This window comes from Propithecus coquereli, unplaced genomic scaffold, assembly GCF_000956105.1.
Source record: "Propithecus coquereli isolate 6110/MARCELLA unplaced genomic scaffold, Pcoq_1.0 Scaffold355, whole genome shotgun sequence".
Lineage (NCBI taxonomy): Eukaryota > Metazoa > Chordata > Mammalia > Primates > Indriidae > Propithecus > Propithecus coquereli.
The window spans coordinates 4,523,405-4,537,713 of NW_012149230.1; the positions used below are offsets into that span (position 1 = coordinate 4,523,405).

The 14,309-nt window shown below is 43.0% G+C and overlaps 1 protein-coding gene across 1 annotated transcript in view; it reads left to right on the forward strand.

Moving 5' to 3' along the window:
* The first annotated feature begins 285 nt into the window (after nt 1-285).
* The window catches only part of USP22 (ubiquitin specific peptidase 22), a 53,722-nt gene continuing 39,698 nt past the window's right edge, over nt 286-14,309 (forward strand). Inside the window, exons 1-2 of the mRNA XM_012651427.1 lie at nt 286-697; nt 9,389-9,521. Coding sequence (XP_012506881.1) covers nt 560-697; nt 9,389-9,521 — 271 coding nt within the window. The 5' untranslated portion in view covers nt 286-559. The remainder of the gene's footprint in view (nt 698-9,388; nt 9,522-14,309) is intronic.

Genomic DNA, 14,309 nt, shown 5'->3' on the forward strand with positions numbered 1-14,309 from the left:
GCCCTGACAGACGTCCCACGTCACTAATCGGCAGCACGGCCCCTGCTCCCTGGATCCCGGTGGGAGAGCTGGAACCTTTCGCACCCAGCGTCCCGGGAGGCGGCTCTGAGCCCGACGGACTGTACCTTCAGCCTATGAAAACACCGGGGGCGCCACGGGGTGGCAGGCGACCAGTGGCATCAGCGTAAGGGCGAGCCTCCCTGAGCGCTGGCGCCGCGCGGCGGCGGCGGCAGCGGGGACGGAGGCCTGGCACGCTGGCGCCTGCGCGGGGAGGGGCCGGCGGGGTGACGTGATTCCGCCCACACCGCCCCCCAGTAAGTCGAGCGCGCAGCGCGGGGGCGGTGCCTGGCCGGCCGCCGCCTCCCCTCGGCGTTCGCGCAGCCGGTCTTTGTCCGGGCGTAGCGCTTTGTTCTCGGCGCCCGTCCCTAGGTCGGCCGGGTGCGCCGACCAGCAGCTCTGCGCCGAGCTGGCGTCGTCCTCGCCCCCGTCGCCGCCGCCCCCCGCGCGCGGCCGTGCCCTGCCCCCCACGGTGTCGCGGTCCGAGCCCGAGGGCGAGGCCATGGACGCCGAGCTGGCGGTGGCCCCGCCGGGCTGCGCTCACCTGAGCAACTTCAAGGTTGACAACTGGAAGCAGAACCTGCGGGCCATCTACCAGTGCTTCGTGTGGAGCGGCACGGCGGAGGCCCGCAAGCGCAAGGTGCGGCTCCCCCCGAGACCCCGCCGGGCCGCCCCCGCCCCCACGGCGTCGCACGGCTCGCGGGCGCGTGGGGGCTGGGAGCGGGGGAAGGGAGGGCTTGGGAGCCTCCAGCTGCCCCCACCCGGACTGCGCTCTGCGGCAGAAGGAAGGGAGGGCCCTTCTCCTCCCTCCTCCTCCCTCCCTTCCCCTCTCTTCTGGCTCTACTCTCTTCCCTTCCTCCACTCTTTTCTCCCCCTCCCTCCTCTTCCCTCCTCCCTTCCTATCTCTCTCGGTCTCCTCTTTTCCCCCTCTTTTTTTCCGTTTCTCTCCCTCCCCTCCGCTCCCCGGCTCGGGGTGCGGGGGTGGGACGGAGCAGGGGCGGGGTGTGTGTGTGTGTGTGTGTGTGTGTGTGTGTGTGTGTGTGTGTGTGTGTGTGTTAGGGGGCCGGTTTCGTCTCGCAGGGCTGAGTGGCGAGCGTGGGACTGCGGACGAAGGTCTCTGGCGTTCCAGCGCGAGGCCCCTGAGAGGAATCCCCAGGGGCTGCAGGATTCGGGGGCGGGATGGGGCGCCGAGAAAAAAAATAAGTAAAAAGACTGTCGGGGCCTGGGTGGCGGTCTGCCCGCGGCGCCGTCTCGAGCACCCAGGACCCTGGGATGTCCGTCCTTTCCGGCCAGGGCGGACGCGCTGGGACTGGAGGGCCTCAGGGTGTCGCCGCAGCCCTGGTGGTTTGCAGGGACAGCTGTAGGGCAGGGCGGCTCGCCTGCCCCAGTTCAGACGTGGAGCGGGCGGCGCTGGAGACGTGGGGAGCACCGCCGCGGTGGAGAGCTGCAACCGGGAGAGGCGGGCGGCCACGACCTCTAAGGATCTGTGCTATAGCTCCGGAGGAGTGGGTTTGAAAGGAGAGGTTGGGTTGATGGGAAGGTGGGGTTTCTTCCTTCTGCAATAAGAGCCTTTAACCAGAAATCACGTTCATCCAAGCAGTTAGGCTTATTAGTGATGTGGAAATCAGAAAATAACATTATTGCCTCTTAGCTGAATAAACTTCTGTTTTTACAACTTAATTTTGCAGGTACAGTCTGAGATTGGGAGTTGTTAGCAGTTTCCACCTTGAGCGTTTTTAGTAGGAAAACAAATCTGAGATTGTAGGGAATATTAAGCATTAATTCTTAAAAAAAATTTTATTAACGACTATGCTGGGAAACATTACCTCTTAGGATGAACTAAAATCAGAAAGGAAGAAACACATTAGGATCAGAGTGCATCCCATTCTGGCATTTTTCTGACAGCCTCTTCGGGTATTTAAGATTTTGCATACATTAAGGTTTCATTTTTGTGCTGTAAAGTTCAGTGGATTTTGACAGATGCAGCCACCACTATGGTACTATACATAATAGTTTCACTGCCTATAAAAAGTGCCCTATAGCCTGTAGTCCCAGCTACTTAGGTAGGCTCGAGTAGGAGGATTGCTTAAGCCTGGGAGTTTGATTACAGCCTGGGCAACATAGTGAAACCCTGTCTCAAAAAAAAAAAAAAAGTCCTCCCCAACCGCCGATTTGTTCTCCATCTCTGTTAGTAAGTCAAATAAAAGTTACTTTAAAACTTGCACTGTGATACCAAGACAGTTGTGTCTACTAAATGACTAGTGGGCAGGTAGCATAGACAGCGTGGAGACACTGGAAAGAGGGAGGATGCATGAGACAGAATGGGATCGTTCTTGTTTTTATTGTGCTCTTCAGAATGGTGTACAATTTAAAATTTATGAATTATTTCTGCGTTTTCCATTTCATGATTTCAGACTGTGGTTGATGGCAGGTAAGGGGAGACTTATTGTGGTACTTCACATTTATCTAGGATTTTACATTTTATAGAGCACTTTTTATACATTATTTCATAATGGTGTCACTAGAGCCCAAGATCTCTTTTCTTCTTCTTTTTTTTTTTTTTAATTAAGAGATGGGGTCTTGCTCTGTTGTCAGGCCAGAGTACAGTGGTGCGATCATAGCTCACTGCAGCCCCCAATGCCTGGGCTCAGGCAGTCCTCCCACCTCAGCCTCCTGAGTAGCTGGGACTACAGGCATGCGCCACCATACCCAGCTGATTTGTTTATTTTTTGTACAGCTGGGAGTCTCACTATGTTGCTGAGGCTGGTCCTGAACTCCTGGTCTCAAGCTGTCCTCCACCTCACCCTCCCAGTGCACTGGGATTATAGGTGTGAAATACCTGCCTGGTCTGTAAGATCTGTTTTAGCCCTGAGAGTCAAAGGTCTGAAGTCTGGTGCTCTAAGGCTTCTGAGTTTGGGGGATTTATTTGAGAAGCTTGTCTAATTTCAGTCAAGTCTTTAGCTTTTTAGTGGCACAGTTTTTTCATGTAGAAAATAGAATATTTATACCTGAACCTTCACTTACATCGTCACTTGCAGTAGAAAAGTATTTTGAGACCTTGAAAAAGTCATTGAAGAGAATGCATAAGATTAAACTTAGTTTAAAATTATCAGGTTTTAGTAGACGGGTAGTATAGTAGTTGGAAGCTGTGGGTAGTGTGTGAAATGTGCATTAGCTCTTAAGGCGCTGTTTCATGTTTGTACATTTCTTTAACCTGGACTCAGAATTGACTGTACAGTTGAGTCACTCACTGGTATGAGTCCATGCATGTTTGACTCAGTGATCTGTCCCCCTTCTTGGGGCAGGAGAGGGTGTGAGAAAGTAGATATCAAGAGGAATATTAGTATTAGAAGTGGGAGTCCACTCGCTCAAGGCTTCTTGGGCATGGCTCCAGGTCATAGTCCTCAGAAAAACAATTAGGACTCAATTAATGCACTTTCAGTATGTTTCTTACACTGTGCAAAATCAACATCTATTTAAATTATTGATCCCTTTCTTCTGTTCTTGTCGCAAATCCTTGTCGTGTTTCAGAATTTATTGGCCAGGTACTGAATCTACTTGAATTAATTTATAGTAGAAAGGGATTTAATAACAAAAATTATTGCAAGGGCTATGGGAGCAGTAGGTTCTAGGCTGAATTTCTGGGAAAGCCTGCCAGCCCACAGAATCCTCCTGCCTCTGTAGACCAGGAAGTTTGCTGTGCTACCCCCTTCGCAGGAAGTTACAGGACCAGTAAACTGACCTAACATGACTGCTGACGGAGGGGCCTCACTGCCTCTGGAAGCCACCACACTGGGAAGCAGCTCCCGTGGCCCTGGCCTCCAGAAACAATACCACCTTTGTAGGGGCCACACCAGCAACCTTCGCTGACTCAGATGAGCACTGTGGTCTGCTTTGTGCCCTAACTCATGGTAGGAGCCCAAGCTGCAGGGTTGTTTGGGGAGTTAATCTTCCAACTTTACAGTGTGGGTTGAAGGGAGTTAGAATAATAGCGAACATGAATCCAGTATTAGTGTCCTGTGGCTGCTGTAACAGATTACCACAAACTGAGTGGCTTAGAACAACAGAAACTTACTCTCTCAAATTCTCAGGCCTGGGCTGGGCGTGGTGGCTCATGCCATTAATCCTAGCACTCTGGGAGGCTGGGGCGGGTGGATCGTTTGAGCTCAGGAGTTCTAGACCAACCTGAGCAAGAGCAAGACCCCATCTCTACTAAAAATAGAAAGAAATTAGCTGGACAACTAAAAATATGTATATAGAAAAAAATTAGCTGGGCATGGTGGCGCATGCCTGTAGTCCCACCTGCTCGGGAGGATGAGGCAGGAGGATCGCTTGAGCCCAGGAGTTTGAGGTTGCTGTGATCTAGGCTGACACCACGGCACTGTAGTCCGGGCAACAGAGTGAGACTCTAGCTCAAAAAAAAAAAAAAAGAAAAAAATTTTCAGGCCTGAAGTCCAAAATCAGGTGTTGGCAGGGCACTCTCTCCAGAGGCTCTACGGGAGACTCTGTTCTTGGCCTTTTCCAGAATCTGGAAAACTCAGCCCTATCACTTCATCTCTGTCTTCATGTGGCTTTGTGTCTCTTTCTCATGGGGGACACTTGTGATGGCATTTAGGGCCTGTCTACAGAATCAAGTGTAATCTTCTCAAGACCTGAAATTTAGCTTTTTCCAAATAAGGTAACATTGATAGGTTCTGGGGATTTAATCACTTGCCTTTGATTAAGCATCATGCCTTTGAGTTTCAGACCTACAAATGATGTTATGTGTCTTATGATATCTATTTGTCAGTCAGAGCCACTTGAGTTTCCATAGATGGCTTTAGCTTCTGTGGTGAGTGAACTCAGGAGACATACTGTGCAAAGAACTCTGTCTATAATTTAATAATGCCCATTTTAGGATCTAGAACCATGCTGTACGATACTAGCCGTATGTGTTATTTAAATCCGTTAAAATGAAATAAAATTAAAAATTCAGTTTCTTGGTAACACTGTTCACATATCAAGAGCTTGATGGCCACATGTGGCTAGTGGCTACTGTTATTAATATAATGGACGATTCCAACATCATAGAATATTCTGTTGGACAGTGCTGATTAGAGGAATAATAATGCAGTCTTGTGTTACTTAATGATGAGGATATGCTCTGAGAAATTCATTGTTAGGCAATTTTCTCATTGTGTGAACCGTATAGAGTGGAGATGAACCTAGATGGTACAGCCTATACTACACACCTAGGTTATATGGTACGACCTGTTGTTCTTAGGCTATAAACCTGTACAGCATGTTACTGTACTGAGTACTGTAGGCAATTATAACCCAATGGTAAGTACTTGTGTATCAGAATATATCTAAACATAGACAAGGTATATGCACATATGGTATTAAAATTTTATGGGTTCACCATTGTATATGTGGCCCACCATCGACCATGCAGTGCATGACTGTACAAAAGACAAAGTTCAGATTTTATGAATATGCCAAAGATTTCTTTTTTCTATATTTAGCACCATTTGCCTTGTTGGTTGGCTGCTTGATTAATGTTAGAAAGAGAAGCTGTCTCTTAGCTGTGTTGGATCCCTCAGCCCAGGGAAATGTGTCTTTCTGGGTGAGTGGTAGACCACTTACAGTGGGCATCCTCAGTCATGTGTCTAATTGTCCACATCTGCAAGTGTGACAGTCACCCAAAGAGGAATAACTTGGGTCCTTATTGAGTACTTTTTTTCCTTCTTAGATATTCTTTTTATTCTATATGAATTGAGATTATACCCCTTATAACAGTGATCCCCAGCCTTTTTGGCACCAGGGACTGTTCTTATGGAAGACAATTTTTCCATGGACTGGTGGGGGGAGGGGATGGTTTTGGGATGATTGAAGTGCATTACGTTTATTGTGCATTTTATTTCTATTATTATTATGTTGTAATATATAGTGAAATAATTATACAACTCACCATTGGTTGGGGATCCCTGCCTTATAAGAAAGAAACATTTATTCCATAGAATTCCATATTATTTTGAGCTCTGCTCAAATTCTGCCTCTTATATACAAAGTTTTCTGATTTCCCTCAATTCTCCTTGATTGGATATGGTTGTTCTCCATTTAATTTTCATAGCATTTCATTTATATCTTAGTATATGCATATAGATTACTATGTGTTTATTTTGTATTGTGGTTCTCATTCCTCTTAAAGAAAGCATATACCTTGATGACTCTTCATAAAGCAAATGTAACTGGAGTTGCAAAGAGGAGAGGGAATGGCACCCAGCACTCCAGAAGCCCCCTGGTGCCTCTTCCTGGTCCCTACCTTCTACCCTGAGGGTTTCTGCTGTTCAGACTTGCATAGCCATCAGAGCTCTGCCCGTTCTTGTGCTTTTAGTATGGGAACGTGTGCACAGTACGTACTTGTTTGTGCCTGACTTTTACTGGTGTTAGATGTGTGAGGTTCATCCACACTGCTGAGTATACCGCAGGGTCTTTGTCATTGTGGTATACCGTTGAATATCTATGCCATGGTTTATTCTTTTCACGTTTTTGTTTATTTTCAGTGTTGTGCTATTACAAACGATATTGCTGTAAATGTTGTTTTAGGTGTCTGTTGTTGCATATAAACCTAGGGGCAGAATGGTTGGGCTATGGGATAATACATTCAGCTTCACAGTTGTTTTCCCTTAATTTACTTTTTTTTTTTTTTGAGACAGAGTCTCACTCTTTTGCCCAGGCTAGAGTGCCATGGCGTCAGCCTAGCTCACAGCAACCTCAAACTCCTGGGCTCAAGCGATCCTTCTGCCTCAGCCTCCCGAGTAGCTGGGACTACAGGCATGCGCTACCATGCCCTGCTAATTTTTTCTATGTATTTTTAGTTGTCCGATTAATTTCTTTCTATTTTTAGTAGAGATGGGGTCTCGCTCTTGCTCAGGCTGGTTTCAAACTCCTGAGCTCAAACAATCCGCCCGCCTTGGCCTCCCAGAGTGCTAGGATTACAGGTGTGAGCCACCGTGCCCGGCCCCTTAGTTTACTTTTGAAACTAAGAAACCTACAACAAATAGCAAGACTACTAAAATGAATATAATATACATTTACCTAGATTCATCAGTTGTTAGATTTTGCTAATTTGTTTTATGTCCCTATGTAATTTTTGGGGGGAATCATCTGAGAGCTGGTTGTAGACATGATGGTTTACCCCTAAGAGCAGGAACGTTCTCCTGCATAACCACAATACAGTTAACAGAAGAAGTTTAATTTTGATACAATAGTATTATGTAATATATTGTCCATATTTAAATACCCCAATTGTCCCAGTAATGACCTTTATGGCTTAAAAAATGTGCATATGAGATTCAGTCCAGGGTCATGTATTATGTTTATTTTCATGAGTCTTTTTAGATTCTGTTCAGCTAGTCAACTTTTGTCTTTCATTACAGTGATATTTTCGAAGAGCTCAGGTCAGTCACTTTGCAGAAGTCCTTCAGTTTTGAGTTGCCTCAGTGTTCCTCTGGGGCAGATTCAAGGTGAGCCTTGCTGGTGGGAGCTCTGTAGGTGGCCCTGTGTGCTCTGTACCTGCCCGTCCCATTGGGGGATGATTTTGGTTAAGGTTGAGTCGGCCAGAGTTCTCTATTGTAAAGGTAACCTTTCCCCTTTTAACTGACAAAAGTCGTCTCTGGGGTGATACTTTGAAACTGTAAATATCTAGTGCCTCAGTACACACACACACATATGTGTATACCGTTGGTCTCCACATCTGTGGGTCCAACCAAGTGCAGATTGAAAATACTTGGTTGGGGTGGGGATAAAAAAGGATAGTTGCACTTCCAGACAGTACGTACAGATCCTTTCCTCGTCGTCATTCCCTCAGCAATGCAGTGCGACTGTTACACAGCGTTTGCCTTGTGTTAGGTATTACGAGTGATCTAGAGATGACTTAAAGTATACGGGAGGGTGTGCACAGGTTATGTGCAAGTACTACAACATTTTATATCAGGAACTTGAACATCCGCGGTTCTTGGTATCCACAGGGTCCTGGAACCAATTCCCATGTATAACTTATTTTTTTACTGAGGTGAAATTCATATAAAACTAGCCATTTTACCATGAGTAGTTCTGCATTGTGTTACATGGCCCCAGTGCTGTGTGGGCACCACTGCACCTCTGTCGGATCTCAGAACATTTCCATCTGTTCTCGGTTCCTCCTCTCCTAGGCCCTGGCATCCTCAGATCCGTCTCTGCAGATGTACTTATTCTGAGGATTTCATATAAATAGAATCACAGGATATGTGATCTTTTGGGTCTGGCTTCTTTTACTTAGTTTTCAAGGTTCATTTATGTAGTGTGTGTCAGTACTTTCATTCTTTTTTATGGTGGAATAATATTGCATTGTATATATGCCACAGTTTGTCCACTCATCCATTAATGAATACTTAGGCTGTTTCCACTATTTTGGCTATTGAGAATGACCCAGTATTTTTTTACGCAGTGATTTTAGCATCCCCTGATGATTCTTGCCTGACTCAGTTATTACTATGATGATTATGAAATGAAGAGCTATATTTTTGTTATGACATTTGTGAGATGGAATTCTCCTGTGAAGAAGACTTCTAAGGGGTGTGTGTGTGTGTGTATAGTATTAATTTATTATGGACATAAGGATTTTCTTTTTATTCAGTATAAAATATTCATTCTTGTTATTCATTTTTATGCTCAAATTATGCCCAGATTGCCCAGTGGGGATTCCTTAAGCTGGTTAACCCCTGTTCACACGTCCCCTTAGTGTTATAAGTCAGTGGTGTTCCTGGGTGATTTGAGCATGTAAGAACTGCTTGCACTGCACTCAGAATTGCTGTGATCGAAATTTTAGGTTTCCTTGGTCTGTTTCTTGGTAATAAACAGTTCCTTTTTCTCGTTCCTGTATATTTGCTTTGATTCATGTCCCCCTCCCTTTTTCTTTTTTCTTCTAAATTTGCTGTAGTCTTGGAACCTGGGTTATCAAACCTAAAATGATGTCCAGGTTAAGGGTGACTGGATGTGAGTTACCAGCATGCAGTGGGGATGGGCAGTGCCCTGTTGGACCTCTGGAGGAAACATCCCAGTACTTGCCAGGTTTCAGTGGTTGAGGTTGTGGACTGAGTTTTCCTATATGGAGCTAGTTTTGAGCTAAATGAAGTAAGTCCCTTTTGGGGGAATTGGAAGTATTAACAAAGTGATCTTTCAGAGTCATAAGACTTTGAGATGAAATTCCCTGTCCTTTCCTCCTGTCGCTGTACCGACTGTGGATCCCTTTGCTTGAGAACTCCTGTCATGCCACGCACTGCTTATTCTCCCCTTCTCTGCATTTCAGGCAAAGTCCTGCGTCTGCCATGTCTGCGGCGTCCACCTGAACAGGCTTCATTCTTGCCTCTACTGTGTCTTCTTTGGCTGTTTTACAAAGAAACATATTCACGAGCATGCGAAGTCAAAACGGCACAACCTGGGTAAGGCACCCCTGTGAGATGGGAATAGTCACTGCCCCTGACTTTCTGTCCTTTGAATTTTGATTTACAGTTGCACTCTTCCGAAAGTCCACTTTTCTGCTATCTAAAACAATCTGTGCCCTTCCTGTGAAACTTTACCGGAGAAATGAAAGAGAGAAACTGAGCTCAAATGGATCAGGTACCCAGTTTGCCTTAACATTTGATGTTACCTTAAATGGTAAATGACAGTGGCTCACCGTTGATGCCCAGCTAATTTTCTTTGAAAAGTTGGTAAGAAATCTTCAGTGCCGTCTCTGCTAATGAATTATTAGACCCTCATCTTTCCCTTTGAAACACATAGTTAGGAATTAGATTAGGCAAAATTTTGCTAAGAAAGATCTTAATGCAGCATTAGGTTATTGAAGTCAACATGGAGTTGGGTGTACACAGGTGATTTTTATTGCTTTCAGAAATGGGTTTTCATTGTTTCTGATGATACAGGTTCAGGTAAAGCTTAACACTTTATATGGTATTTAGATAAATTTACCTTTCATAGACTTAAAAATTCAAACTCATTCTACATTCTGGAAGTTTCACAAAACTTAAGTTTTTCTCTTGGTTTTATTTCCTGACTGTGGTCATTAAATTTAATCTTTCTTTTCATCCTGCACAATAGCATTTTCATTTAAATGTTTATGAAGTTGTTAAGATGTCCTTCAGAAAATCACTTTCAAAGGGTCCAAACCAGAGACCTCTTTTATCTTCTTTTCTTTTTTTTTTTTTTTTTTTAAGACTAGTCAAGTGCAGTAGTGAGGAGAGGGGAAAGTAGTAGAACAAGGAGTTCAATCTGTAACTGACTGTGAACAATCAAGTGAGATAACTCACTACCTTCGGACCAGCCCAGAGACCTGTTGTAGGAAGTAATTCACACGAGCCTAGGAGTTCCAGTTAAAGATATTTTTAGGCCTTTTTCCTCTAAAGTTCTGTAATCTGATGCTCTCTGGAAAACATTAGCCTAAAAAGTCCTAACTGAAAACAATATCATGCAAATTTGTAAAGTCACTACCTTAATCTGTGTCCCTTAAAGCTCTCTATAAGCAGTACACACAGTAAAGGATAAATCCCATAGTTTTAACATAAGCAATGTGTCTGATCTTTTCTTAATTTTTTTAAAGAAGTGAGATGGTTTAAGGCAAAATAGATCTACGTCTTACATGATTTGTTTATGATCCAGCTGTTTTATTATGGACACATGGAAGCTGTCACCTGAATATCATGTTGTTTTACAACAGCTACAATTGTAAAGGAAACATTTCTTTAATTTCTAGGTGACACAGTGATAGCTCATATTAAAGAAAGCATGAAAATTTACAAAACAAAATCTGTTTTTCTTTTTGTTTTGTAATTTATATCAGATTTTGTGAGTTTTTATTTTAGAGCAACTGGGTCGTCTCCAGTAGACATAACACTTGTGTATCCAATAACTAATAGCAACTGTTTGCAAAAAGGCTACTTGGAACTGGGGGCTCAGGTTATAACTGAGCTTGCCAGCCTTTTTGGAAGGAAGGCTGGCAGCAAACAGAGCTGTCGTCAGTTTCAGTGAGCAGGCTGCCTAACTCCAGGGGGGAGGGGGACCATAGTGAGTGATGACTTCTTACACTGAGTAACTGCGGGGAGAAGACACTGGACAGTGTGGATGTGGTGGAATTCTGTGGCATCTACTAATGTAGACATTTGCTTTTAATAACATAAATGAGTATTCCTACCATATCTGATTCTCAGACCAGTTCAGGCTACTGTTAAACCTGGGCTGTAATTCAGTGTGGTTAAAAGGGTTATGGAAAAATTGAAATATATTTGGTGTTCTTTTTGTTGTTGTTGAGTCTTGCTCTGTTGCCAGGCTAGAATGCAGTGGTGCAGTCATAGCTCACTGCAGCCTCAAAGATGAGCTCAAGCTATCCTCTTGCCTCAGCCTCCCAAGTAGCTGGGATTACAGGTGTGAGCCACTGCACCCAGCCTGGACGTGTATTTGTATTTAAGAAAATTGTCTGAAGAATGTTATTATTACTGGGCATCATCTATAAAAATCACTTCAGAATTTTGTGGTGTTAATTCATTTTAGCAACCTGATAGATAAACTCTGCCCTTTTTGTTAGAATGACTGTTTTTGTATGGTTTTCTTAAACAACATCATGAAATGGGAGAAAGATCCAACTGTTTCCTATGTTATTCCAGTCCATGAATTTATTAAAGGTTACATGGGTATCTGTTAAAGCTAGAAATGAGTTTTATGTTTCCTTTGTGACATAATACATAAATAGGATACACAGCAATACCCATGTCTTTGATTCTGTGCTTTCTCGTTTAGGGGGCATTGTCATGCAGTCTTGTATTTGTATTGAGGAATGAGTTTCCCTTTGACTTTAGAACCACTTTAGTCTCCTTTTGTGGAACAAAATAAATATTGGTTCTGAAACCTATTTTTTCAGTAAATTTTTAGTGTCAACATTTATGTGAGGAAGAAGAACGCTCAGTCCTTTGATTTGGAAACTCGATAAGATAAAGCTTAAAAACCTCGCTTACACTGTATTGTTTTGTTTCACTTTATTGTTTGTTGTTTTTCTTTTGGTGTCAGCGCCAAGAAATCATTGTCAGAGCCAATGTCATAAAGATTTCCCCCTAAATTTTCTTCCAAGTGTTTTATAGTTTTGGCTTTTAAGTTTAGGTCTTAGATCCATTTTGAGTTGAGATTTGTATATAGTGTTAGGTAGGCATTCAGCTTCATTCTTTTGCATGTGGATATAAGTTTTTCCAGCACTGTTGACGATTGTTCTTTCCCTAGGAAAGTCTTGTCACCCTTGTTGAAAAATCACTTGACCATATATGTGAGAGTTTATTTTTGGGGTCTCTGTTCTGTTGGTCTATATGTCTGTCCTTACGCTATTATAGTACCACAGCGTTTTGATTATTGTAGTTTTGTACTTTGCTTTGCAATCAGGAAGTGTGGATCCTCCAACTTTGTTGTTCTGTTTCAAGATCGTTTGGCTGTGTGGGGTCCCTTGAGATTCTGTATAGATTTTAGATGGATTTCTCTGTTTCTGCAAAAAATGTTTTTGAGATTTTGATAGGGATTGCATTAAATCAGTAGATCCTTTTGGGTATTATTGTCATCTTAGTTAATAACATGAAGTCTTCCAGTTGATGAGCACAGGATGACTTTCCATTTATTTAGGTCTTATTTAATTTCTTTCAGCGGTAGTTTGTGATTTTTAGTGTTCAAGTCTTTCACCTCCTTGTTTAAATTATTCCTGAGTGTTTTATTCTTTTTGGTGCTATTATAGATGGAATTGTTTTCTGAATTTTCTTTTCAGATTGTTTATTGCTAGTGTATAGAAAACTGCTCTTTGTGTGTTGGGGTTTTATGGTTTGTTTTTTTGTTCTCCCTCATTCATCTCTCAAGTGTGTTGGTTTTTGTAGCCTGCAGCCGAGTTCTTTCATTAGCTTGAACAAGTTTTTGGAGGGGGTTAAGGGAGTAGAATCTTTAGGGTTTTCTACATGTATTAGTAGATTGGGCATCCCTAATCCAAAAATCCAAAATCTAAAATGTCCCAAAGTCCCAAACTTTTTGAGCACTGACAGGACACCACAAGTGGAAAATTCTACACATAAGTGCTTAACACAAACTTTAGACACACAATTATTTAAAATATTGTATAAAATTACCTTTAGGCTATGTGTATAAGGTGTATATGAAACAAATGAATTTCATGTTTAGGCTTGAGTTTCATCCCCAAGATCTCATTGTATGTATGCAGATATTCCAAAATCTGAAATCCAAAACACTTCTGGTCCCAAGCATCTCAGATAAGGGCTACTCAGCCAATATAAGATCATGTCATCTGCAAACAAAGATAGTCTTCCTTTCTAGTGTGGTTGCCTTTTATTTCCATTTCTTGCCTAATTGCTTTGGCTAGACATTGTAGTGCTGTGTTGAACAGAAGTGATGAAAGTGGATGTCCTTGTCCCATTCCTGATCACAGAGGAAAAGCTTCCAGCCTTTCAGCATTTAGTTTGATGTTAGCTGTAGGTTTCTCATAGACACCCTTTATCATATTGAGAAAGTTCCCCTCTATTCCTAGTTTATTCAGTGTTTTTGTCATGAAAAGGGTGTTTGAATTTTGTCACATGCTATTTCTGCATCAAGTGTGATGCTCACGTGGTGTTTTTTCCTTCGTTCTGTTTGTGTTGTACTACATGGATCGATTAATTTTATGTTCAACTATCCTTGCATTCCAGGAATAAATAAGACTTGGCTATGGTATGTAATCCTTCTAATACGCTGCTGAATTCGCTTTGCTAGGATTTTTTTTTTTTAATTTATAAAGACAGGAAATTTACTTGACTAATAGTTCTAGAGGCTGAGAAGTTCAGGATCGAGTGGCCTCATGTGATGAGGACCTTGCTGCATAATTCCATGCAAGGCAAAGGGCAAAAGAAAGCGAGCAAGAGTTTGCTAGTATTTTGTTGAGGACTTTTGCATCCGTGTTCATAAGGGATGTTAGTGTGTACTTTTCTTGTCTGGGTTTGGTATCAGGAGAATGCTGGTCCTGTATGTTAGGAAGTGTTCCCTTCTCTTCATTTTTTAGAAGAGTTTGAGAAGGATTGGTGTTAGTTCTTTAAATGTTTGGTAGAATTCACCAGTGAAGCTATCTGGTCCTGGGCTTTTATTTTTTGGGAGGTTTTTGATTACTAATTCAATCTCCTTGCTAGTTATAGGTCTATTCAGATTTTCTGTTTCTTTTTTTTTTT